Below are 26292 nucleotides of genomic sequence, written 5' to 3'. Positions count from 1 at the left end.
ATCCAAAAACTTGAAGATGTAATGGACTTCTTAGAACAGCAATACCAAGCCTTGGAAGCATCAACGAGCAAAAAATATGCTGTTTCAGCAACGTATAAAAATCAAGATAAATCCGGAGGGTTGGAAAAGAGGCAATGCAGGTTTTGTAAGCTGATTGGACATGAAGTTGTGGCTTGTAGAAAATTTGCGGCACAACCGGCAAACGATAGATTTAGTTGGGTGAAAGCAGCCCAAATGTGCCTCAGATGTATTAAGCACTCGAAAGACAAAAGATGACTGAGTGATTCCAAATGCCAGAAGTGTGGATTACAGCATAACACATTAGTCCACTTGGAAAAAACAAGCAACACAAAATCCTCTAGGAGATACCATGGTGGGCGTTGCGAAATCTAAAGTATTGCTGAAGATAAGGCCGAGATTTTTCAGCAACAATAAAATTATAACGGAAGCACTAGTCTTGCCGAAATTAGCATCAGCTCATCCTGACAACAATTTCCATTACGACTTGGAGAAATGGAAAAACATAACTCTAGCAGATCCAAATTTTTATAATTCTGAAAGAATCGATCTGGTAATTGGAGCGGACCTTTTCCAACAAATATTGGAAGAAGGTGTTCGCCATGAAGAGAAGATAGTGGCACAAAATACAAAACTAGGATGGATTCTTTCCGGAATAATTCAGATGAAATCCGGAGGAAATAACGTGAGATCAGCTGCGACGACGACAATAGAACGGTTTTGGGAAATAGAAGAGATTGAAGATGAAGAAACGATAGCAGAAGATGATTACTGTCTAAAACTATATGAGGAAACAACACGAGTCGATCAAGCGGGAAGATTTGTAGTGCGATTGCCATTTGCTGAAGACAGACGTTTGGGAGAATCATATAAAAGAGCAATGGCGAGATTTTTAAGTCTAGAGAAAAGATTAGAAGGATGTCCGAAATTGAAAGCAGAATACATAAAAACAATAGATAATCTAATTACAACTAAACACATGGTGAAAGTAGAAGAGAGAAAACAAGGAAAATATTATATGCCGCATCAAGCAGTGATACGTGAAACCAGCTTAACCACAAAAGTAAGAGTGGTGTTTGATGCATCGTCGAAAACATCAAATGGAAAGTCGCTGAATGACATTATGCATACAGGTCCAAAGTTGCAAAAGGACATATTTGATATTATTACCAAATGGAGAACTTGGAGATTTGTCATATCAGCCGATGTAGAAAAAATGTTTAGACAAATAAACATAGACAAAGAAGATCAAGAATACCAATATGTCCTGTGGAGAAATAACAAGAGCGAGCCAGTGCAACAATTCAAACTCACCACAGTGACATATGGCACCGCATCAGCACCGTTTTTGGCAGTAAGGACGCTGATAGAAATTGCAAATCGATGCGAGAATCAAGATATAGCCAAAAGAATAAAAGAAGATTTCTACATGGACGATTTACTTACAGGAGCGAATTCAAAACTAGAATGTATGGAAGTACAAGAGAATATAGCTCAACAACTGGAAATGTATGGGTTCCATTTAAGAAAATGGATAGCAAATTCTTCGGATATATTGAGAGCTGTAAATCGGGCTGAAGAAAATGAAGTATTGCAAATTCAAGAAGATAACTGCTTGAAAACGCTAGGATTGCAATGGAGTCCACTGATGGATTGCTTTACATTCAGTATGGAAGTAAAACAGGAAGACAAGGTGACCAAACGAATGGCGTTATCAAGTCTAGCGAAAATATTTGATCCACTGGGTTGGCTGACACCAGTAACCATAACAGCAAAACTATTTATTCAGCAGTTATGGATCCAGCAATTAGATTGGGATATACCGTTGAATGGAAAATTGAGTGATGACTGGAAGAAATTTGCGTATAGTCTCCACGTAATTAAGAACGTGAAGATACCAAGATGGTTTCAAATAGCACCAGTCAGTGGAGTAGAGCTACACGGGTTTGCTGATGCGTCCGAAAAGGCATATGCGGCAGTAGTTTATCTAAAAGTGGATTCTCAAATTGCAATCGTGGCTGCGAAGAGCAAAGTTAATCCTATTAAAAATACCAAGACCCTCCCAAAATTGGAACTAAGTGCTGCCCACCTCTTGGCGAAACTGCTACAAAAAATAAAAAAAGTATTATCATCAGCGGCGGCAATTTATGCTTGGAGTGATTCCATGATTACGTTGGCATGGATAAACAACCCAAAAAATAAAGATAAATTTATTAGAAACAGAGTAGTGGAAATTATGGAACGAATCCCTAAAGCGAAATGGGCTTACGTTAGATCAAAAGAAAATCCAGCTGACTTAGGCTCCAGAGGCGTTGCTCCTGAGATTTTGGCCAACTGTCAATTATGGTGGAAAGGGCCGGAATGGCTGATAAAAAATGAAAATGAATGGCCCAAGTTAAATCCGTCAGTAGTGGCAGCAACGACAAAAATTGCGGCAGTAGAAAAAAGCGTCTATGAGCAACTTATGAAGTTGTCATCATTTAAAAAGCAGTTACGAGTCATGGCTTATATTCTACGATTTATTAAAAAACTGAGAGGAAATAAGGTAAAAGGTGAGCACTTAACTGCGGAAGAAATAGAAGAGGCCGAAATTGCTTTAATCAAAATGCACCAAGAAATTGAATGGCCGGCGGAAATTAGTCAGCTAAAAACTTCAGGAGCAATAAATCATCGAAGCAATATAGCATCATTGCATCCGCAGCTCGACGAATATGGGGTTATGCGAGTAGGAGGAAGACTGGGTTGGTCAGAGCTAACCTATAACGAAAAGCATCCAATACTGATTCAAAAATCACGATTAGCTGCGAATATTATAAGGAGAGCTCATATGGAAACATTGCATGGAGGAAATCGGCTGATGGAAAATGTTTTAAGGCGCAAATATTGGATAATCGGAGCCAAAAATAGAATAAAACTCTGCGTCAGGTGCTGTCCACGATGTACGCGCTATAGGGGAGAAGTACGAAATCAGTTAATGGGAAATCTACCAAGGAGTAGAGTGAATATAAGTCAACCCTTTCAACATTGCGGAATAGACTACGCGGGTCCGTTTCAAATACGATGTTCGAAAACGAGAGGAACCAAGTCTATGAAGGGTTACGTAGCAGTATTTGTGTGCATGGTGACGAAAGCGGTGCATTTAGAGGCAGTTAGCGAGCTTACGGCAGAAGCATTTTTAGCAGCGCTGAGAAGATTCTTCGCAAGGAGAGGAAAATCAAGCGATTTATATTCCGACAACGGAACGAACTTTGTCGGGGCATCAAGGCAGCTAGATAAAGATTATATAGAGGCGATAAAAAGCAACAATACGTTAGCGCCAATTCTGGAGAATGAACAAATAAAATGGCATTTTATCCCCCCGGCAGCTCCTCACTTCGGAGGAATTTGGGAAGCTGCAGTTAAGTCAATGAAATACCATCTTAAAAGAATCATTGGCGAGATAAAATTAACGTATGAAGAGATAAGCACGGTTCTAGCTCAAATTGAAGCAGTTTTAAACTCAAGGCCGTTGCATGATCTTGGAAGCGGCACAGACTATATCGACACCTTAACGCCAGGGCATTTCATAGTTGGACTCCCGTTATTAGAAGCTCCGGCGAAGATCGATGAAGGAAGTTTAGCATGTGTGAGCAGGTGGAAACTGCTGCTACGAATAAAAAACCACTTTTGGAGAAAGTGGAAAGAAGAATATTTGACTACTTTGCAAAATCGCCCAAAATGGAGAAAAGAAGATCGCAATCTGGAAGTGGGACAGATCGTGCTGATCAGAAATGAAGAGACTCACCCAGCTCGTTGGCCATTGGCGAGAGTGACTGAGGTACAACCGGGCAAAGATGGAATAGTGAGAGTAGTTACGTTGAAAACACAAAATGGAGAAATAAAAAGACCAGTACATAAATTATGTCCATTAGAGCACGAAGATGAGAGACCTGAAGAGGAGAAGGTAGAAGATACGCTGAAAAAGGAGGTCGAAGTGAACTCAACAAAGAAGTTACCAAGATTACCAGCAAATTCCTTTATGATATGGACTATGATGATAAATCTTTGTCTGATTATGACGACTAAGGCCTCATCAGTAAAAGAATTAAATAGTTCGACGGCAATATATCTTGATCCAATCTCTCAAATCCACATGGCCTCGTCTTCATGGAACATGGTTGTATATTTTGAAATGAAAACGTACTTAGAAACACTGGATCTTGCATCCACATTGCTCAACGCCTCTAAAGAAATATGTCCAAGGCTCCAAACATTTGAAGACCAGTGCTGGTCGGTAATAAACAATATGGAATATAAAGTAAACAAAATCAAGGCGAATAATCGGCTTTTCATGAGGGATGATAAACGGCAAAGAAGAGGAGCCCCATTGAAGTTCATAGGGTCTTTTCAACATTGGGCATTTGGTGTGATGGACGACGATGATCGTGTGGCGATGGAAAATAATATGAGAAATCTGTTAGCCAACCAGTACGACTTCAAAGAATTGTCAAAAAAGCAGACATCGATAGTTGATTCCACGGTCAATCTGCTAAAAAGAACAACGGAGGAAGTCAATTCGCACTTTGTGGAGATAAAGTGCAAAATTGATAACATAACCGCCACCATGAACGAAACTTACTTCGTTTATAGAGAATCTATTCGTTTCTTTATTATAACTAAAGAAATCCATGAATACATAGACGAATGTGACGATGTGCTAAAGGAAGTCATTAACCTGTTACTGGACATTAATAATGGTCATATACACCCTGTGCTCATCAGTCCGGAGAAATTGCAGTCGGAAATATTTAAAATTCGAAATGAGCTACCCACGAAATATGTTTTACCCGGAAAATCTTCTGGTACAGAACTTAAGGAGGTTTTACATTTGATGAGGGGACGTGGAATGTACATCGGCACACAATTGGTGATCGACTTGAAGATACCTCTTTTCAACAGACAGTCGTCGCAGTTCTATAGAGTAATCCCGATTCCATTTGAACATGACGGTGCGGTATTGATAGCAAGGATAAGGTCGCCATACATCGTGTACAATTTTGAATTGGATTCGTTCCACTATCTGACACAAGTCATGTTGAACGAATGTAAAAACACATTGGGAGATGAAATTGTATGCGAAGAAAATTTTCCCTGGCGAGATGCGTCGACCAACAATTGCGAACTGTCACCCCTGAGGCCGCGCATCGAGATAAACTGCACGTACGATGAAGTTGAAAACAGTCCCTATTGGATACAGCTGAGGCGAAAGGGAAATTGGCTTTTTAAGACGTTTAAGAATGCAACGGCTCATATTAAGTGTTCCGAAAAGCAGCAATCCATCGTAGAACTTCCACAACAAGGTATTCTAGCCCTTGATACAGATTGCACGGCTAGAATTGACAAAGTGACTCTAGTGGCGGTCCATCAGGTAAGAAATGAAATGTCAACTCAATTTCACTCTATTCTTTTAAAGGACGTCAGTGAAGCCGACAAAGAAGCCATAAAACCCCTTGGAAACGTATTGGTGAAACATCACAATGAGATCAGCCAGCTAAAGACGCTCGTGGACGATTTGAAGAAGCAGAAACTAAATTTAAGAGGTTTAGAATTTCATAATTGGTCTGGTCACATGTCATTTATTTTAGTTACCATAGTAGTTATAATGTTGCTAACTCAGTTTATAAGGAAAATTATAATAAGGAGACGGATAGCAGCAATTCAGTTCCAAGGAAGGCCGAATGTTTAATAAAGTATCTGCCGGCCGGGAGAATGTTCATAAAAATATGAACATGAATCTTTCTTTTATCTTGTCTAGCTTAGAAGAAGTAATAAAATAATTAAGTGTCTTAGATAATAAATTGTAATGTAGATCTGTCATAAATGTTATTGCTTATTTGCTATGAATTTTAAGATAGAATTTTCAATGTTATCAATTTCCAAGAAGTCATTAAATCCATATGTGGTTTTCCCAGCCATTAAATCCATATGTGAGTTTCCCAGCCATTAAATCCATATGTGTAATCTTCATTGATCATGTACACTGGTGCATACGATAAGTTTTATGATAATAAAGGTTGTGACCCACGCACGCACTTATCTATGCACACAGTAGGTAGAGAAGGTCACTGGATTAAGAAGGAAGAGATAAGAATTATTATTAGGTTGCATTAGGCTAAGCTCGAATAACATATGTAGCTCTTAAGGACAATATTTTTTAAATAAAATCAGTACTCAACCAACATCCAAGCCGGCAACATCTTTTATTAATACGCGCGTAAACAACGCACTATGTCGCGAGTTCATATAAACAGCGGCCAAAAATAGAAGCAGTTATCGTAAGTTAATGAAATTTGGTACATGTGCTTATTATTGGCCTAAAGAGCAACTGACAAAAAATTGGATAGGTCGGACCAAGATTTGGTATACCTCCCATATAATGGGTATTGAGAATGTCGCGCTTTTTGGCCTATAAAATCTTTAATATTCAAACAAATTCAATGAAAATTGGCAATTTACATTTAATTAGGCCTATAAAGCAACTGGATGAATACAAGTGTTGTTAACAATGGTGTTGCTATAAAACTTTATGAGAACTACCAAAATTATACCTAAACCATAGCATTGCCAAAAAAACAAAAGAAAAGAAAAAACAATCAAGATTCAAATGAGCCTAGCCCATATTTAGCATCTTCAACTCGAAATGTAGCGACAACAGCGGACAAGCCATAAAATGGCTCAAATTTGTTGTTGGAGAGGAAATAATGTGATACAAAAATAACAACAACAATGAGATGTCGGCATAACCCGGATTGCTGTAAAATGGCATCGCTGAATGAACGAACGAATGAATGAATGGCTGCCGGGTTAACTTTTATTGACCACAGCACCAATGAATCGCTATAAATTGTTCGATCACAGCAATGTTCGATATTAATTCTTAACCGAATCTAAAAGAGGAAACACCTCCAGCACCACCACCACACCAACTTATTGCAGAAATCATCAACCACAACATGGCCAAATTGGTAAGTATCGAATATTTGTTGGTTCGGCTGTCTGTCAATGACAACCATCAATGGGAATCGAATATTCAAACTAAAAACTGTCGCATCGTAACATTATAATACACCAAACATATATGTGCATGTGTATGTATGTTAGTAAAATCTACATTGTAGACTGACACTGGCATTCTTTGGTATATTCGAATAATTGGGAAACAAAAGGGCTTCTTTGTTTTTGAGGTTTTTGTTCAGTTACACCACATTTAATGCCATTCCATCTCTTTGTTGCTTCCCACAGTTCATTTGCTGTCTTGCCGCATTGTGTGCCGTAGCTGTGGCCCGACCCGATCAATATGATGCCGCTGCCGAGACACGCAGCTTCTCCGCTGACATTAAAGAGGATGGCAGCTATCAATATCAATTTGATACCACAAATGGCATTGCCGCCCAAGAGTCTGGAGTTGGTGGTTACTATGCCAGTGGCTCATCGGCCTACTATGCTCCCGATGGCCAATTAATCACCTTGACATATACGGCTGATGAAAATGGTTTCCAACCATCCGGTGATCATTTGCCCACACCACCACCAATTCCCAATGCCATCCTTAAGTCTTTGGAATACATTCGCACTCATCCCCATCAAGAGGAAAGACAAGGTGGCGCCCAAGTCAAACCTTTCAAACCTGGTCAGATTTATTATAATAAGAATTGATTTTTGTTGTGGCTTCATGGTGTCCTCTGATTAGATTTAGGGTGAAACCCCAATCCATCTCCCATCCAACCACCTACAGTCCATCCTGTTTATATCCCATCCATCCAAACAACAAATATCCAAATAAAGCCTTTATTTGTCCAGCCATTGTTACATGTTATGAAAAAAAACACATAAAATAAAAAATAAGAGTATTAAAGAAATAAATACAATTATTTTGTTTTTACTAGCCGAAAACGTAAAAAAAAATTATTATTAATTAGTAGATGATATTCGAGTATACACTATCCGTTTTAGAATTTGTACCAAATCTATTTCAGACTATTTGGAGTCGATTTTAAAATGAACAAGAACACGGAATTCAAAGAATTAGCATGCTGTCCTCACGAACTGCAACAAATGGCACAAATGACCGCGGCAACGGACAACGCTGCACAAACTTTAAAAAATCCGCCCTAACTGACGGCCTTTATAACATGCAAATGAGGTTGGAACCACGTGAAAACAAGTTGAAACCATGAAAAAGCCCACGACGCAACAGCCACCGACAACGAAATCGCTCCTCGCCAACCACCACCACTCGGTACAACTGACCAAGCCCACCTTCTCATAAATGCTTCACGAGCAGAACTACTTAAACAACTTAGAGTGCGATCGTCTTCAAGAACCCTACTGAAATCTAATGTCTTCATAGTAACAGCATTCCGTCGGTATATGCTTAAAGTCTTCAATTACCCCGCACCCACATAAATCCGTCTAGGACAGGCCTCTTTTATGCAGAAACGCATTGAAAGAACAATGCCCCGCCAATAAGAAACCAGTACTTATGCCGAAGCGAAAGTCTGGCCAGACCACTACGAACATCACATAAATTCGTACGTCACCCTCCCTTTGTCACTGTCCGTCCAGCTAGTCCTCCACCTATCAGCACACCTACGAAGGATAGTTCTGTACCGACAACTATTTCCATCCACCAAAGTGGCCTGAGTAAATCACCTTCATCCAACTAAAGCCACGCTTAAGCTTATTCTTGATAGCCTTACATCTCACATCAGGATAAAGCTGCACGGCGCCAAGCAGCACTTGCAAAGCCTCTGTGAATACAGTGCGACACACTGGCAAATATGCTTACATGACGACCCGCTGACACGAAAGGAGATTATTCTGCCCTAAGACAGATGAGGCAGTTCTGTGCCATATAAGTGCACCATAAGTTGCACAGGCAACAAATAGCCCACCATATATGACACGCACAGCTCGCCTACTCAAGACCGAATCAGTTCGCAAAAAGACGATTGATGGTACCAACGACTTTTTCGGGACATTTGGACAAAGACTACCCAAAATACCAGTCATTTCGGTTGAAAAGCGTGACCAACATCCACAAAATAACTAATTTTGAGGTGAACCTTTTTTTGGGAGGCTAAACGAAGTCGCGGGCTGATATATTCCATTCTTGGTCAGATTAAAATTCTATATCGGTCCATCCATATGTCCGCCTGTCTGTCTTTTGAAATCACTATTGAGATCGAAATATTAAAGATAGGCCATTTATCGTAATAACGGATATATCGGTCCACGTTTAAGCGTAGGCCTCATAAAAAAGCGCCGCACCATTTTTGGGATTTTAAATGTTATTTTAAAAGGTTCTTCCCAGAAAATTCGATCCATAAATGAATTCTCTTAATTTTCGTACTTTGGAGTTCCGAATCCAGTTTTCCATCCTTTGTGTCTGTAATTAATTTTTTTTTAAAGAAACACACTACATGCCAAGTCCATCTTTTGACTTGTCCCTTATATAACGTTTCGGACCGATTTTAGGCATTTTTAACGTCAAGCTCACGATGGCAGGGAATTCGCTTGAAATTATATTTGGTTTGACTTACAATCCAACTCAATTGATATCGACCCACTCTGATGTCTCAGATCGTAATATAAACCAGATACGATGTACGGAAAATACATTTTATTTCCGAGGAAAAAATATATCTTACAGCATCTCAAAGTAGGCAAATTGAGGTTCAAATATGTCTCAACCTGACCAAGAATTCAGTAATTTTTAAACGGATTGAACGAGCGTGATATATACAATAACTTTGTTCTACAGGGTACAAAGGGTTAAAAAGTCAACAATTTCACAAAATTCTTTTGAATATTATAAAGAATTGGACCACATTTAAAATTTATTATATCTAAGCTATTAAAAATATGCTAACTTTTTAAATTTAAAATACATCACTTTTTCACCATTTAATATCCTCCTCCTCCAGTTCTTCCTTCTTGTTGCGGATGTGTGCGTATATATTCAATAGATTTTAATATGGCTTCCGGTATTGGATGAGGTTTTGGCAAATGTTCAGCACTCGGGTGGAAACCACGTTCATCGGCCTTATATGATAATTGATATAATTCTTCATTATCTGAATAGTAGGCAAATCCACCTTTGGCATAATGGCCACCCTCACCTTCTTCTTCTGCCGTAATACCATTTGAGGTCTCATAGTGATATTTATATGTACCACCGTGATTCAGTTCGTTAACGAAACGTATAATTTCCGTATGAGCATCCCCGTCTTCACTGAATGCAATGATACTGCAAGCCGAACAGACGATTACCAGAAAACAAATCTAAAATATTCACAATCTTTTTTAATACATATCCTTTAAAACGAAAGTTATGAAGCTTACTAGTGATTTCATTGTGTCCTTGGATTAACCTCGAGTACCTAAAGTCTAGTTAGTTTATGCAAAATAAATTTTGGTCGATTTAGTTTTTTATAGATTTAGAAACATGGACTGCAATAGCAAAGCTATTATGACACGGAGTGTGTATATGAAAAAAGCTTGCATTTGCTCATTTATATTCCTCGTCAAAGAACCCCCGTAGAAGCAGATCCGGTTTTATTAGAAACACCTCAATTTTTAGTTTACTCTAATTGACATAAACTAATAACCTCTAAATGAAACTGAAACAAAAGTTATTTTAAATTTTGTCTAAATGAAATACCTGATTTTTTTAAGTTGAGAAATTATATACGCTTTGTTCCCGTATATTTTTGAAGCATCTGCATATTAAATTTGTTATCCGCTCGAGAGCCCATGAAGTATAAATATTTAGGATCAGAATAAAAAATTGAATGTCGATTTGACCATATTCTCTGCCCATCTGTTTGTCAGTCAGTCGGTAATTGTTTGCAGAACATTTTCAATATGGGATCATGTTTTGACCTAACCCTCATATATAATTCCCGCCATTTTTAAGGTGTTTTTATGGCATTCGATGTATTTTCCAACCGAAGTGGGAGTAATTTTTCATTCCGTGAAATTGTTAGGTAAACAGCTTTTTTACAAAATGAGTTGCCTATCTAAGTCCCAATTTTAACATAGCCTAGCCGAATTTGTAATAAGTCAGTAATTTGGTATTTCGTAAATATAAAATATTAGATTGGGGAAAAAGAAATCCATTCGAAAATGTTAATAAAATCGGAGAAATGATCGAAGTTGACAGGCATCAGATATATAACTATTTTAAACCATTTACACAAATCTGGAATCATAAAGAAACTCGATGTTTGGTTGCCACACCTATTAACAGAAAAAATAGGATAGATCGAATTTCCATCTGCTATAAAATTCTATGTCGACTTATGCGTGTCCGTCTGTTGAAATTACGAAAAAAGATCGAAAGATTTCAGAAATCTTGTAAGACTTTGCTAGTAGGGGAGACTGGGGCACCTTCGGCAATCGCGTTTTCGATATGAAGCTCTCACCGTACATCACTAGTTTCGATACATAGGTATCGAATATCGAAATAAATAACTGACCCAAAGTTTGAAATTTCTAGCTAATAAGTTTATTTAGATACATGGGTTTTTGTATTTTTATAGATGTTTCTGTAATATTTCAATTCCATTTCGTAAGTATTTCGTGTATAAAACTTTTTAAATTTTTAAGACAACATTATTAGAAAGTGGTTAACTACGATGTGTATTATTATAAAAATATTTAAAAATATAATGTTTTTACAAAACTTATCGAAAAAAATGAAAAACTATAAAAAGTACATTCGGGGTACATTCGGCATTTTAAAGTGGGGCACACTCGGCCATATACAGATTGTGCAATATTATTTCCTTAAAATGGTTTTGAGTTTGTCTTTAAAACTAATCCTTTAATATGGTTCGAAATTGCATATATAAGACCAAACGTGCTTGTATTGACGAAAATGCGATAGAAAACCCCTATTTCTGATGGTGTGTGCGACCTTGAGATGTAAACGTCCGCCGCTAGAAAATAAAGTCCTATAATTCAAACATTGTGTGGCGTATTAAAACCAGACTGATAGCGATGACAATTACCCGGCTATGACTATGGTGCCGAATGTGCCACATCAAATACCGAAGCTACCCCGGGTTGGGGCACATTCGGCGAATTTGACTTTTTTACAAAACTGTAAAATTTTTTAACTAATACTATTTTTTTATATCTTTTTGGTACTATTTTTTAGAATTAAGTGTCCGAGGACAATAATCAGGCATAAAGTTGTTATATATGTTGAGTAAGTACTGAGATATAAAGCTCTAAAAAAAAGTGCCGAAGGTGCCCCAGTCTACCCTACTCGTAGAATGTTTGGTATTGCAAATGGGATATTTCGGTCCAAGTTTTGGTGTAGGCCTCATATAACAGTATCGAAAATGTCGAATCGAAAATGTGAAGAAATTCGAAAATATGAACTACTCCGACTTTAATTAGTTCACCTAATCGAGAGTTCACTGTGTTGTATGTTTATATTATAGAGAGTTCACTGCATTTCCCAAAAATAATTCCAAATTTCATGTTCGAGCTCTATAGTTTCACCCCAATTTAGTATCATTTAGTACACATTAATATAAATCCAATAGAAATCATATTTCCCAATTTCAGGATTCCAGACCGATCGCTAACACAAATATAATTGTACCAACTTTAGTACCATTCATAATCAAAACCTATACCTCAACAGTGATCCTAACTTCAAATTTCAAAAAAAAAAATTGGCTCACCCAAATCCACATTTGGTACCATTTATTACACATTAGTACGAATTTCCAAAACTTCCTTCATAACCCAATCCTACACTCACACAATGAGTATTCCAGCTCTATCGGTTCACCCAACTCAACATTCGGTACCATTTAGTACACTTTAGTACAAATTTCCAAAAATGCTTACATATTCCATTCCTACACTCCAACAAATATCCTATCTCCAAATTTGAGGATCCCAGATCTACCGGTTCATCCAAGATTTAAATTGTAAAAAAAATTAGTACACATTAGTACCAATTTCCAAAACGTCCTACATAGCTCCATTCTACATCCCAACAGTGATCTTAACTTCAAATGTCAAGATTTCCGGTCTATTGGTTCACACAAACCATCATTTAGTACCATTTATTACACATTAGTACGAATTTCCAAAACTTCCTACATAGGCCAAACCCACAACGATCCGTACTACAAATTTGAGGATTCCAGCCCGATCGGTTCACCCATAATTTAAATTTAGTACACATTCGCCCATGTGCTGCATTTCGAGTTTGCTCGAATGTGAAACATTTTCCCAAATTTGGTGTGCTCCATTCCGAATTCCCAAAAAAATATTGGGAATATAATTCGAGCACATATAGCTTTGTGGATTGAAAACGAAGTGAGATCGTACGTGTTTTTCTGAGCACGTATAAGTTGAAAAAGAACGCTGAAGTAATATTTAACGTGTTTTTACAATATTTATTTAAAAAATACCATATTTACATTATTTTTTATAGTAAAATTAAAGAAAACAAAAAAGAGCTCCTTCTGGTCTGCAGCTGTCCACAACTTGCACACACTTTGTCTTCCCGGACTTTCATTACTCTCCGAAATATTTTACACATTGTTGTGCGATCAACACTTAATTTTAAATCATTTGCCACTATCCTCTGAAACCCACCAACAGCCAGAAATCTTAAGGTAGCTGCTAACTGCAGGCTTTCGGGAATGGTACCCTTGTGTATGAAAGGACCAACTTCTCTCAAAATATCCATAAATGCTTATTTTAACACGTTCCAGTATCATTAGACTTTTTCTAATAGAAACCAGGGCAATTAATAAGCCAGCAGGCATATTTTTTCTTAATTTTGTTGTTAAACAAATTGCAAATTCTAATGAAACATATGTTTTTTTTATTGAACACATTTCGTAGCATATTGAACACAGCTATGATTTCGAGCCGCACTTTCGCTCGGAATTGAGCACACCATTTTGCACAACATGGGAATTTAAAAAAGTAGGGAATTCAAAAACTCTCGAAACATGTCACATGGGCGATTAGTACGAATTTCCTACATACATTACAATTACCTAATTCCAAATGTCAAGATTCCAGCTCTATCAGTTCACCCAATTCCAAATTGTACCAAATTTCGTACACATTAGCACGAATTTCCTACATATCTCAATCCTACACCTAAGCAATGATCCTGACTCCAAATATCAAGAAAAAAATTGCTCGTACCGATAATTTTCTGGCAATTTGTTTTGTGTATTTCGTATTTGTTGACATTTTATATATATTTAAATGTGAAAAAACAACAAATAAAAAAAAATTTTGGAAACCGAATTTTTTGGAGCAAGTTCAAAAGAGAACGATAAAAATTGCCGCAAGTAAACTCGCCTAATATAAATCAGGACTTAACTTCAAATTTCAGCATTCCAGCTCATTTGTTTCTTCAAATTAAAATTGTACCAAATTTAGTACAGTTTAGTTCTTTTCCTATAGGAATACATATGCGTATATATACATGAGTATATATACATGAGTTCACCCAAATTCAATTGGTATCAAATATAGTACCATTCACTACCTTTCTTACACATAGGTACAAAATTTCCAATCCACCTACATATCGATATTCTGTACTTCGACGGTAATGTTAATTTCAAATTTCAGGATTCCAGTTTCATCCGTATCTTCAAATTCAATTTGTACCAAATTTAGTACAGTTTAGTTCCTTTCCTATAGGAATACATATGTGTATATATGTATGTACATATATGTATATATGAGTACACGATTTCAAAACCACCTAATTATGTCGACATAACTTCTCAACCTAAACTTGCTGTCCAAATTTTACTTATAGTTCGAATGTCCAAAAGATTCTTTGCTACATCTATTCTACACTCTACAAATTTAATAGATTTAGCTCCACAAATGATACCACATTTAGTACTTTTTAGTAGTTTTACAAAAACCCAGCCTTATCTGACACCTTTGGACAAAGAGTGACCCTCACTAAAAATTTCAAGATTTTAGCTGCAGCTGTTTTATCTGGGCGTTGATGAATCGTTAAGTCAGCCAATCAGTGAATCAATCAGTCAGTCAATCACATTACTATTTTATTAGTATAGATATTCGAAGATTTTGACTACGAACTGGCTGTCCATTAATAAACATATTTAGTTAGCATATTTATTAATAAATGCGTATACATGTATTTTATTATTATTTAATATTATTTCTATTTTTTTTTTTTTTTTTTTTTTTTTTTGGTGAAACAAAAATCGGAATTGTGTATAAGCATTTATTGTTCTCCGAATTTTATTATGAACTTGACATTGAAACAATAAAACGCCAAACCAACAAGTATTACTGACTGTGATTTTTGATAATACAGAAAATGAAATAGTTTTGAATAAATTAAAAAAAAAAAACTAGTTAGAAAGTAATAGATGGTGTAACCGATAGATATAAAATATAGAGTAAATATTTATCGAAACATTTGTATGTTAATTGGGATGAACAAGTGACGGGTCGAACAATTCTACTGTTCATTTCCGCAGCTATAGAATGCTAATATTTACAAGGTTTAAAACCAATTTGAGACTTATTTTACGTTCTTTCAGGTTTATAGTTTTTCAAAAAAAAAAAAAAAAACTGTGGCAATTTACGGGGATGAACCTATATAAAAAATGTATGAACTATAAATCAGTGTTTAGAATAAATATAATGGTGTGCCAATTTTCAGCGAAAAAGTTTTCAATCATTCAAGAACAGGAGATGAAATTTTAGATCCCTTTGGTTGTGAAAATGTCGTTCTGTGGAGAATATACCGAAATGTAAACCGATATATCCAATTTCTATAAGAAACATCATAGAAATAGTAGGAAAGATCTTCCATAAAAATTGCGATCTCTATCATCAGATTATGAATCATTTATGGGGTCTTCGGAAGGGTTACACATATTTTTTGTAGAAATGGAAAAGGAAAAATGTTCCCATTATTTGACGCAATAGAGGCAGGGGTATTTAAAGCATATTTTTCAAGGTCTCATCACAGGTGCGGATTCTTAAGGAGCGCCATATAGGTGCGGACATTTTTGAAGAATATTTTAAAGGCTAGGATTTTCATATTTTTGAAGAATATTTTAAAGGCTCGGATTTTCATAGAATATTTTTTAAGGACGTGGGTTTTTAATAAATATTTTTTCCTAGATCCAATAAGGTCAAAATTGGTGGGTTTTTAAAGAATATATTTTTAGAAACCAATTAGATATGTAATTTTTAAACAATATTTTCTAGAACCTAACATAGGCGTGAATTTACTAAAGAATATTTCTTTCATAATCCTAACCAGTAAGTAAAGTAGTAAAGTCGGACTGGGCCGACTATATGATACCCTTCCCAACTTTGGGTATATTGAACATACGTATCCTTACAATTGTATGTTAATGTCCCCTCGAAGGAACATACTTATGTGTTTCTGCAACCTATAATAAATTTAATTTCATTCAGGACGATTTAGAGTCGTCTGCGAGTCATAGGACAAATTTATGGAAAACAATTTATAGCAAAATTGATACACGATATTTGGTACGCAGCACTGTTAAAAATGTAATTTCAATCAGACACCCTTTCGAAATAGATATGGAAGCTATGGCTGCATCTGCACCAATTTCAACAAACCCCAATAACGTCATTCTAGTCTCAATTTGGTACATAGAGCAAAAATTTCGTGTTAATCGGACAAACATTGGGAGTTTGGAGAACCATTTTTGTATAATCGAACAAAAATATATATGGAGCTATATCTAAATCTGAACGGATCTTCACGAAACTTAGCACACATCATTATATACTCAATTCAGTACGCTATGCCAAATTTCGTGCAAAACGAAAAATATACTCGGTCTTTAGTGCACGTTTAAAAAAAATCTGAGATATCTATATCTGAACCGATTTTCACGAAACTTGGCACACATATTTTCGATTTTCACGAAACATAGCACACATTATTCTAGACTCAATGCGGTACGCACTGCCAAATTTCGTGCAAATCGAAGAACATATAGGGTCTATGGTGCACCATTTACATTAAATCGGACGAAAATATATATGGGAGCTATATCTAACTCTGAACCGATTTTCACGAAACTTAACACACATCATTCTACTCTTAATTCAGTACGCTATGCAAAATTTCGTGCAAATCGAAAGATATTTAGGGATTTAGGTGCAACATTTGTCGTAAATCGGACGAAAATATGTATGGGAGCTATCAAAATATGAACAAATTTTCACGAATCTTAGCACACATCATTCTAGAGTTAATTCAGTACACTATGCCAAATTTCCTGCAAATCGAAATATATATAGAGTCTTTGGTGCACCATTTACATTAAATCGGACAAAAATATATATATGGGAGCTATAACTAAATCTAAACCAATTTTCCCGAAGCCTACCACACATCATTCTAGGCTTAATTTAGTACGCTGTACCAAATTTCGTGCACCATTTACCATAAATCGGACGAAAATATATATGGGAGCTATATCTAAATCTGAACCGATTTTCACGAAACTTAGCACACATCATTTTAGGCTTAATTCAGTACGTTGTGCCAAGTGTCGTGCAAATCGAAATATATTTAGGGACTTTCGTGCACCATTTACCTTAAATCGGACGAAAATATATATGGGAGCTATATCTAAATATGAACCGAATTATCCCAATTTCAATAGGGTTCGTCCTTGGGCCAAATAAATGAGCTGTGCCAAATTTCATCCAATTAGAATCAAAAATGCGACCTGTACTTAGAAAGTGATTCGATGCATATTCTCAAAAGGAACCATGGGTCTATCTCGATTCCTTTTACATGTTACAAATATATGCACAAAGACATAATACCCCGTACCACAGTGTGCTGAAGGGTATGAAAAGGTGTGAATTTTTAGGAATATTTTTTTCCAAGGCCTAAAAAAATTTAGGTTTTTGTTATTGAATATTTTTTAAGTGCGTGGATTTTTAATGAATTTTTTCCAAGATCCAAAAAATATGTGAATTTTTTAGGAATATTCTATCAGGACCCAACATATGTATGAATTTTTTAATGAACATTTTTCCAGGAAGTAGATTTTTAATGATTGTATTTTAAGCACACAATAGATGAGCGGATTTTTATAGAATATGTTTTCAGGGGCTCAATAGAGGGGTTTATGTGCATTTTTAAAAAGAATTTCCATAATCCAAGAAATGTATAAATTTTTTAGGAATATTTTTTTCAGCACCCAAAATATGTGTGGATATTTCAAAGAATATTTTTTCTAGGACCCAAGTTGTAGATTTTTAATGTAAGGATCCAAAACAGGCGTGGATTTTTAAAGAATTTTTTTCCAAGCCCCAAGGGATTTGAAAAGAAATTTTTTCCAAGGATGTGGATTTTAATTTTTTTTTTCAAGGTCCCAAAATAGTTAGGGATTTTAAAATTATTTTTTTTTTCAAATGATGTGGATTTTTAAAGAATATTTTTTAAGACTCAGAACCGGCGTGGATTGTTATACCCTACACAACTATGTTGTCAGGGTATTATAGCTTTGTGCAGCCCCAAGAGTTTGTACGTATACCGATCGTCATATCTCGACTAGCTGAGTCGATCTAGACATGTGTGTCCGTCCACGGTGAATGGAATGAACATTATTAATATTCGGAATATATGTCAATGTAAGGAAGAGGTGCTGTTGACCTCTAATCGGAAAATAGAGCGCAACTATCACGAAGTATTGCCCAGGCTCGGAATAAAAAAACAGAAAGAGGTTCGTAGTAGTTTAAGTATACCGATCCTCATATCTCGACTAGCTGAGTCGATCTAGACATGTGTGTCCGTCCGTCCACGGTGAATGGAATGGACAAGTAAATAGAAGGACTGTACTGAACATTAGTAATATTCGGAATATATGTCCATGTAAGGAAGAGGTTCTGTTGACCTCTAATCGGAAAATAGGGTGCAACTATCACGAAATATTGCCCAGGCTCGGAATAATAAAATAGGCAGAAAGAGTTTCGTGGTAGTTGTGTAGGGTATCGTATGGTCGGCCCCGTCCGACTATACTGCTCCGCTCACTGGTTAAAGAATATTTTTTCCAGTTACAAACACAGTCTTGGATTTTTATAGAATATTTTTTCTGGACCCAGAACCGGTTTAAATAATATTTTTCTAAGACCCAGAAAAAATATTTTTTCAGAACCGGCGTGGATTTTTAAAGAATATTTTTATCACGACCAAAAATAAGTGGAGTTTTTTAAAAAAATATTTTATCCAAGGAAAAAGTGGAAAAAGAAAAGAGTGAACTTTTCAACGATTATTATTTTCAAGACCCAAAAAAGATGTAATTTTTTTAAAGAATATTCTTTCCAGGACCCAAAATGGATGTGGATTTTTAAAGAATATTTCAAGGAATTAACACAGGCGCGATTTAAAAAAAATATATATATATATATTTTTCCATGATCCCAAAAAGTCTTGAATTTTTAAAGAATATTTTTCCAGAACCCGACAAAGGACCTGGAAAATAATATTTTATCCAGGGCCTAAAAAAGTGTGGATTTTTTAAAGAATAATTTTTCAGTACCCAGCATAGTCGTGTAGTTTTCCAAGGTCCAAAAATATTTGGATTTTGGAAAAAAGACCCAGAAAAAATATTTTTTTCAGAACCGGCGTGGATTTTTAAGAATATTTTTATCACGACCAAAAATAAGATAGGGTTTTTTAAAAAAATATTTTATCCAAGGCCAAAAAAAAGGTGTGAACTTTTTAACGATTATTATTTTCAAGACCCAAAAAAGATGTAATTTTTTCAAATAATATTCTTTCCAGGACCCAAAATGGATGTGGATTTTTAAGGAATATTTCAAGGAATTAACACAGGTGCGATTTTAAAAAAATATATATATTTTTTTCCATGATCCAAAAAGGGCTTGAATTTTTAAAGAATATTTTTCCAGGACCCGACAAAGGTCCTGGAAAAGAATATTTTATCCAGGGCCTAAAAGAGTGTGGATTTTTTATAGAATAATTTTTCAGTACCCAGCCTAGTAGTGTATTTTTCCAAGGCCCAAAAATATTTGGATTTTGGAAAACATATTTTTTTAATGGAACGAGCAAAGGCGTTTATTGCCCTACAGAGTACATCGTCAGGGTATTATAGCTTTGTGCAGCAAATAGTTTGTAACGCCGCGAAATATTGGTCCTAGACCCAAATTTAATTATACCGATAGTCATTTCTCGACTAGCTGAGTCCATCTAATTTGTAAACACTATACAGACCACAGTTATGGACCAATCTTCACGATATTTTGCAGGTAGGATGGGTTCAGGCCAATGAAAACCCCTATTTTTGGTAAAGATCTATTAATATTTAAGGCATGAAATGGACCAAATACTTAATTATCGTTTGTTTTTCTGGTCGCTCCTGTGGTCACAATAATGGCTCTAACATCGCGAAATTTTACATGTAGAAAGAGATAGAGCCAAAGAATAAGCATATCAATTATATAATCGTATGTACTCGGATGTGGGAGATAGACTTAAATATTTACAGGTGCTTACGTACTCAGATATTATTTTAGTAACCCATTAATACACTAGAGGGCGGAAATATAGCGTTGATCGCTTTGAAATTTTCCATGAGGTTCCAGTTATGGTCAAGAACAACACCTATAATTTTCGGTGATGATCAGATTATAATTTTGGACCGAAAATTTTATTTTATTTATTTATTTTTTTTTTTTTTTTTTCTTTTGAGTCGATCTATAGGCCACAATTGTAAGCAGAACAGCACAACACAGCCCACGGTGAAGTAATTACGAGGGCTGTACTGAATATTAGTACTATTTGGAAAATATGTCAGTGTAAGGAAATGGTGATGTTCACCTCTAATCGCCCGTCCAACTTTCCTTCCTCCGCTTACTGGTTAAAGAAAAAAATTAAAAGGGCACAATAGAGGAGGGGTTTTTAAAAAAATATTGTTTTGTGGAGCCCAATAGTAACCTGGATTTAAAAAAAAATATCTTATGTTAAACCCTATAGTAATCTAATTTTTTTCTAGCAGAAAAATATTTTTTCAAACCCCAACAGATGTCTTTGAATTATGAAATTTTTCACGAAATAAAATATGTTCACAGTAAATGTATGTTTGCAACAGCGTTTATACTACCGGCTTGATTTGATCTACGGCGATTTTGTCGTTCTGAACTTTTAATTTACTCGCCATGGACTTTCATCACGATAAGGAATTTCCAACCCTAGAAAAGTCTTGTTACACAGTGTTATTTATTAAATTTGTTCATTTTCACAGTCCAAGTTATACTCAGTACAACTTCGAATCATTTGATTTTTTTTTATTTTTCCATTATAACTAGTAATTCCATTTTGGCACTTAGGAATTTTCAATTTGAAAATCTCACTAACTATAGCACATTTTTGGACTCTCTCCCTCCCATCCTCTTAATACTCCGGTTGATAATGATGAGTGCGAGAATATTCCAATGATTTTAAAATGGCCAATGGTATTGGTGGTGGTGTTGGCAAATGACTGCCAATCGGTTGGAAACCACTGGCATCGGCTGTATAAGAAACCTGAATCAACTCATGTTCTGGTGATTGGTAGGCAAAACCACCTTTGACATACGTACTAAATGGTTCTAAAATGTTAATAATGGTCGATATAGGGTTTAAATACATCCCACATTCTTCACGAACTTTAGCGTTACCAGCAAACAAATTCGTCACGTCATAACTCAAAAACTTGAAATTATACTTTCCGAGGCCATGTATACCCACACGGATTTTTCCCAACCTCCAGACCGCGACCCCGCCACAGTGTCATTAAGGGTTATCGGCAGAATTTCTTTTAAATGAATTTTCACATATAAATAAATAAATCCATCTCGATTGTTATGAATGCGGTAGTCAAGCACTTATATTTTTTCAACTTTTCTATATATAGATCTCGCACGAGTGTCGACGATTTATTTATTATATACCGGATAATTATTATTTAGAATAATTCTCCAAAATTCTTTCTGGTTTTTAAAAATTATGCCATTATTGAGACAATTGTTTAACATTTAGATTATAATAAAAATTTTGATTGTGCAAATTCTCTAACCGGATTAAAAATTAATAGAACCAATGGTTATAGAATTATTTATGCTCAGTTGCAATTTTGTTGTAGCCTCACCAAAAATTCTATAAAAATCAAAGAGCATTTTATTCAAAGATGCAGAACATTTTGTTGCTTGAAAGGAATTTCATTTCATTTTGCAACGATAAAAAGGAAAAGAAATAAGACTGCATACAAAATGCATAAATTCGTAAGTAGTTCTCTTGAAATGCATCTTAACCACTGAATTAATATTTCAAAAATATTGTAACGAAATTTTCAGTTTGTTTTGGCTGTTATTGTTGTTGCTGTAGCTGTCAGTGTTGCGTCTGCCGACAGTGAAGATGCTCATGCCGAAATTGTACGCTTAGTCAATGATATTCAAAAGGATGGCAAATACAGTTACAACTATGAAACATCAAATGGTATAACGGTACAGGAAGAGGGCATAGCTGGACAAGCTGTCAAAGGTGGTTTTGCCTACCAATCACCAGAACATGAGTTGATTCAGGTTTCTTATACAGCCGATGCCAGTGGTTTCCAACCGATTGGCAGTCATTTGCCAACACCACCACCAATACCATTGGCCATTTTAAAATCATTGGAATATTCTCGCACTCATCATTATCAACCGGAGTATTAAGAGGATGGGAGGGAGAGAGTCCAAAAATGTGCTATAGTTAGTGAGATTTTCAAATTGAAAATTCCTAAGTGCCAAAATGGAATTACTAGTTATAATGGAAAAATATACGTGTAAAATAGTCGTGTAGTTTTCCAAGGTCCAAAAATATTTGGATTTTGGAAAAAAGACCCAGAAAAAATATTTTTTTCAGAACCGGCGTGGATTTTTAAGAATATTTTTATCACGACCAAAAATAAGATAGGGTTTTTTAAAAAAATATTTTATCCAAGGCCAAAAAAAAGGTGTGAACTTTTTAACGATTATTATTTTCAAGACCCAAAAAAGATGTAATTTTTTCAAATAATATTCTTTCCAGGACCCAAAATGGATGTGGATTTTTAAGGAATATTTCAAGGAATTAACACAGGTGCGATTTTAAAAAAATATATATATTTTTTTCCATGATCCAAAAAGGGCTTGAATTTTTAAAGAATATTTTTCCAGGACCCGACAAAGGTCCTGGAAAAGAATATTTTATCCAGGGCCTAAAAGAGTGTGGATTTTTTATAGAATAATTTTTCAGTACCCAGCCTAGTAGTGTATTTTTCCAAGGCCCAAAAATATTTGGATTTTGGAAAACATATTTTTTTAATGGAACGAGCAAAGGCGTTTATTGCCCTACAGAGTACATCGTCAGGGTATTATAGCTTTGTGCAGCAAATAGTTTGTAACGCCGCGAAATATTGGTCCTAGACCCAAATTTAATTATACCGATAGTCATTTCTCGACTAGCTGAGTCCATCTAATTTGTAAACACTATACAGACCACAGTTATGGACCAATCTTCACGATATTTTGCAGGTAGGATGGGTTCAGGCCAATGAAAACCCCTATTTTTGGTAAAGATCTATTAATATTTAAGGCATGAAATGGACCAAATACTTAATTATCGTTTGTTTTTCTGGTCGCTCCTGTGGTCACAATAATGGCTCTAACATCGCGAAATTTTACATGTAGAAAGAGATAGAGCCAAAGAATAAGCATATCAATTATATAATCGTATGTACTCGGATGTGGGAGATAGACTTAAATATTTACAGGTGCTTACGTACTCAGATATTATTTTAGTAACCCATTAATACACTAGAGGGCGGAAATATAGCGTTGATCGCTTTGAAATTTTCCATGAGGTTCCAGTTATGGTCAAGAACAACACCTATAATTTTCGGTGATGATCAGATTATAATTTTGGACCGAAAATTTTATTTTATTTATTTTTTTTTTTTTTTGTTTTTCTTTTGAGTCGATCTATAGGCCACAATTGTAAGCAGAACAGCACAACACAGCCCACGGTGAAGTAATTACGAGGGCTGTACTGAATATTAGTACTATTTGGAAAATATGTCAGTGTAAGGAAATGGTGATGTTCACCTCTAATCGCCCGTCCAACTTTCCTTCCTCCGCTCACTGGTTAAAGAAAAAAATTAAAAGGGCACAATAGAGGAGGGGTTTTTAAAAAAATATTGTTTTGTGGAGCCCAATAGTAACCTGGATTTAAAAAAAAATATCTTATGTTAAACCCTATAGTAATCTAATTTTTTTCTAGCAGAAAAATATTTTTTCAAACCCCAACAGATGTCTTTGAATTATGAAATTTTTCACGAAATAAAATATGTTCACAGTAAATGTATGTTTGCAACAGCGTTTATACTACCGGCTTGATTTGATCTACGGCGATTTTGTCGTTCTGAACTTTTAATTTACTCGCCATGGACTTTCATCACGATAAGGAATTTCCAACCCTAGAAAAGTCTTGTTACACAGTGTTATTTATTAAATTTGTTCATTTTCACAGTCCAAGTTATACTCAGTACAACTTCGAATCATTTGATTTTTTTTTATTTTTCCATTATAACTAGTAATTCCATTTTGGCACTTAGGAATTTTCAATTTGAAAATCTCACTAACTATAGCACATTTTTGGACTCTCTCCCTCCCATCCTCTTAATACTCCGGTTGATAATGATGAGTGCGAGAATATTCCAATGATTTTAAAATGGCCAATGGTATTGGTGGTGGTGTTGGCAAATGACTGCCAATCGGTTGGAAACCACTGGCATCGGCTGTATAAGAAACCTGAATCAACTCATGTTCTGGTGATTGGTAGGCAAAACCACCTTTGACAGCTTGTCCAGCTATGCCCTCTTCCTGTACCGTTATACCATTTGATGTTTCATAGTTGTAACTGTATTTGCCATCCTTTTGAATATCATTGACTAAGCGTACAATTTCGGCATGAGCATCTTCACTGTCGGCAGACGCAACACTGACAGCTACAGCAACAACAATAACAGCCAAAACAAACTGAAAATTTCGTTACAATATTTTTGAAATATTAATTCAGTGGTTAAGATGCATTTCAAGAGAACTACTTACGAATTTATGCATTTTGTATGCAGTCTTATTTCTTTTCCTTTTTATCGTTGCAAAATGAAATGAAATTCCTTTCAAGCAACAAAATGTTCTGCATCTTTGAATAAAATGCTCTTTGATTTTTATAGAATTTTTGGTGAGGCTACAACAAAATTGCAACTGAGCATAAATAATTCTATAACCATTGGTTCTATTAATTTTTAATCCGGTTAGAGAATTTGCACAATCAAAATTTTTATTATAATCTAAATGTTAAACAATTGTCTCAATAATGGCATAATTTTTAAAAACCAGAAAGAATTTTGGAGAATTATTCTAAATAATAATTATCCGGTATATAATAAATAAATCGTCGACACTCGTGCGAGATCTATATATAGAAAAGTTGAAAAAATATAAGTGCTTGACTACCGCATTCATAACAATCGAGATGGATTTATTTATTTATATGTGAAAATTCATTTAAAAGAAATTCTGCCGATAACCCTTAATGACACTGTGGCGGGGTCGCGGTCTGGAGGTTGGGAAAAATCCGTGTGGGTATACATGGCCTCGGGAAGTATAATTTCAAGTTTTTGAGTTATGACGTGACGAATTTGTTTGCTGGTAACGCTAAAGTTCGTGAAGAATGTGGGATGTATTTAAACCCTATATCGACCATTATTAACATTTTAGAACCATTTAGTACGTATGTTCTGCCATAGTATGTTCTCAAATCTACCTCTAAATCTCAACCCTACACACCCATTCCGACCGCAACAGAAATCTACCTCTGTATTAAATTTGGTGTCATTTTTTACCATTTGTGCTCTTGTAATACTATCAGTTCACCCACAATTCAAATTGTACCAAATTTAGTATACATTAGTACCAATTTCCAAATCATCCTACATACTGCAATCCTACACCTCCACAGTGATCCTAAATCAATATTTCATGATTTCAACTTTATCGGTTAACCCACAATTTAAATTGTACCAAATTTAGTACACATTAGTACAAATTTCTAAAACTTCCTACATATTTCAATTTTACACCTCAACAGTTATCCTGACTCCAAAT

The 26292-nt window shown here is 35.5% G+C and overlaps 4 protein-coding genes across 4 annotated transcripts; 2 read left to right on the top strand and 2 right to left on the bottom strand.

Moving 5' to 3' along the window:
- The first annotated feature begins 6947 nt into the window (after window positions 1-6947).
- LOC133337752 (pupal cuticle protein Edg-78E-like) lies at window positions 6948-7713 on the top strand. The gene is made up of 2 exons (XM_061545957.1): window positions 6948-7022; window positions 7300-7713. Exons 1-2 carry the CDS (start codon window positions 7011-7013, stop codon window positions 7711-7713), a joined length of 426 nt encoding a protein of 141 aa, XP_061401941.1. The 5' UTR covers window positions 6948-7010.
- Window positions 7714-9963: 2250 nt separating this feature from the next.
- LOC133337751 (pupal cuticle protein Edg-78E-like) lies at window positions 9964-10413 on the bottom strand. The gene is made up of 2 exons (XM_061545956.1): window positions 10402-10413; window positions 9964-10341 (listed from the first exon to the last, which is right to left on the bottom strand). Exons 1-2 carry the CDS (start codon window positions 10411-10413, stop codon window positions 9964-9966), a joined length of 390 nt encoding a protein of 129 aa, XP_061401940.1.
- An 11961-nt stretch (window positions 10414-22374) lies between these two features.
- On the top strand, window positions 22375-22818 carry LOC133337750 (pupal cuticle protein-like). The gene is made up of 2 exons (XM_061545955.1): window positions 22375-22386; window positions 22459-22818. The coding sequence occupies exons 1-2, from the start codon at window positions 22375-22377 to the stop codon at window positions 22816-22818; spliced, it is 372 nt and encodes a 123-aa protein (XP_061401939.1).
- Window positions 22819-24801: 1983 nt separating this feature from the next.
- LOC133337749 (pupal cuticle protein-like) lies at window positions 24802-25245 on the bottom strand. The gene is made up of 2 exons (XM_061545954.1): window positions 25234-25245; window positions 24802-25161 (listed from the first exon to the last, which is right to left on the bottom strand). Exons 1-2 carry the CDS (start codon window positions 25243-25245, stop codon window positions 24802-24804), a joined length of 372 nt encoding a protein of 123 aa, XP_061401938.1.
- Window positions 25246-26292: the final 1047 nt, after the last annotated feature.

The sequence above is a fragment of the Musca vetustissima genome, unplaced genomic scaffold, assembly GCF_032173495.1.
Source record: "Musca vetustissima isolate MV318-11 ecotype Yass unplaced genomic scaffold, APGP_CSIRO_Mvet_v1 utg156878, whole genome shotgun sequence".
NCBI lineage: Eukaryota > Metazoa > Arthropoda > Insecta > Diptera > Muscidae > Musca > Musca vetustissima.
The sequence above is the reverse complement of the archived record's forward strand: the minus strand, read 5'-3'. Positions and strand labels throughout refer to the sequence as shown.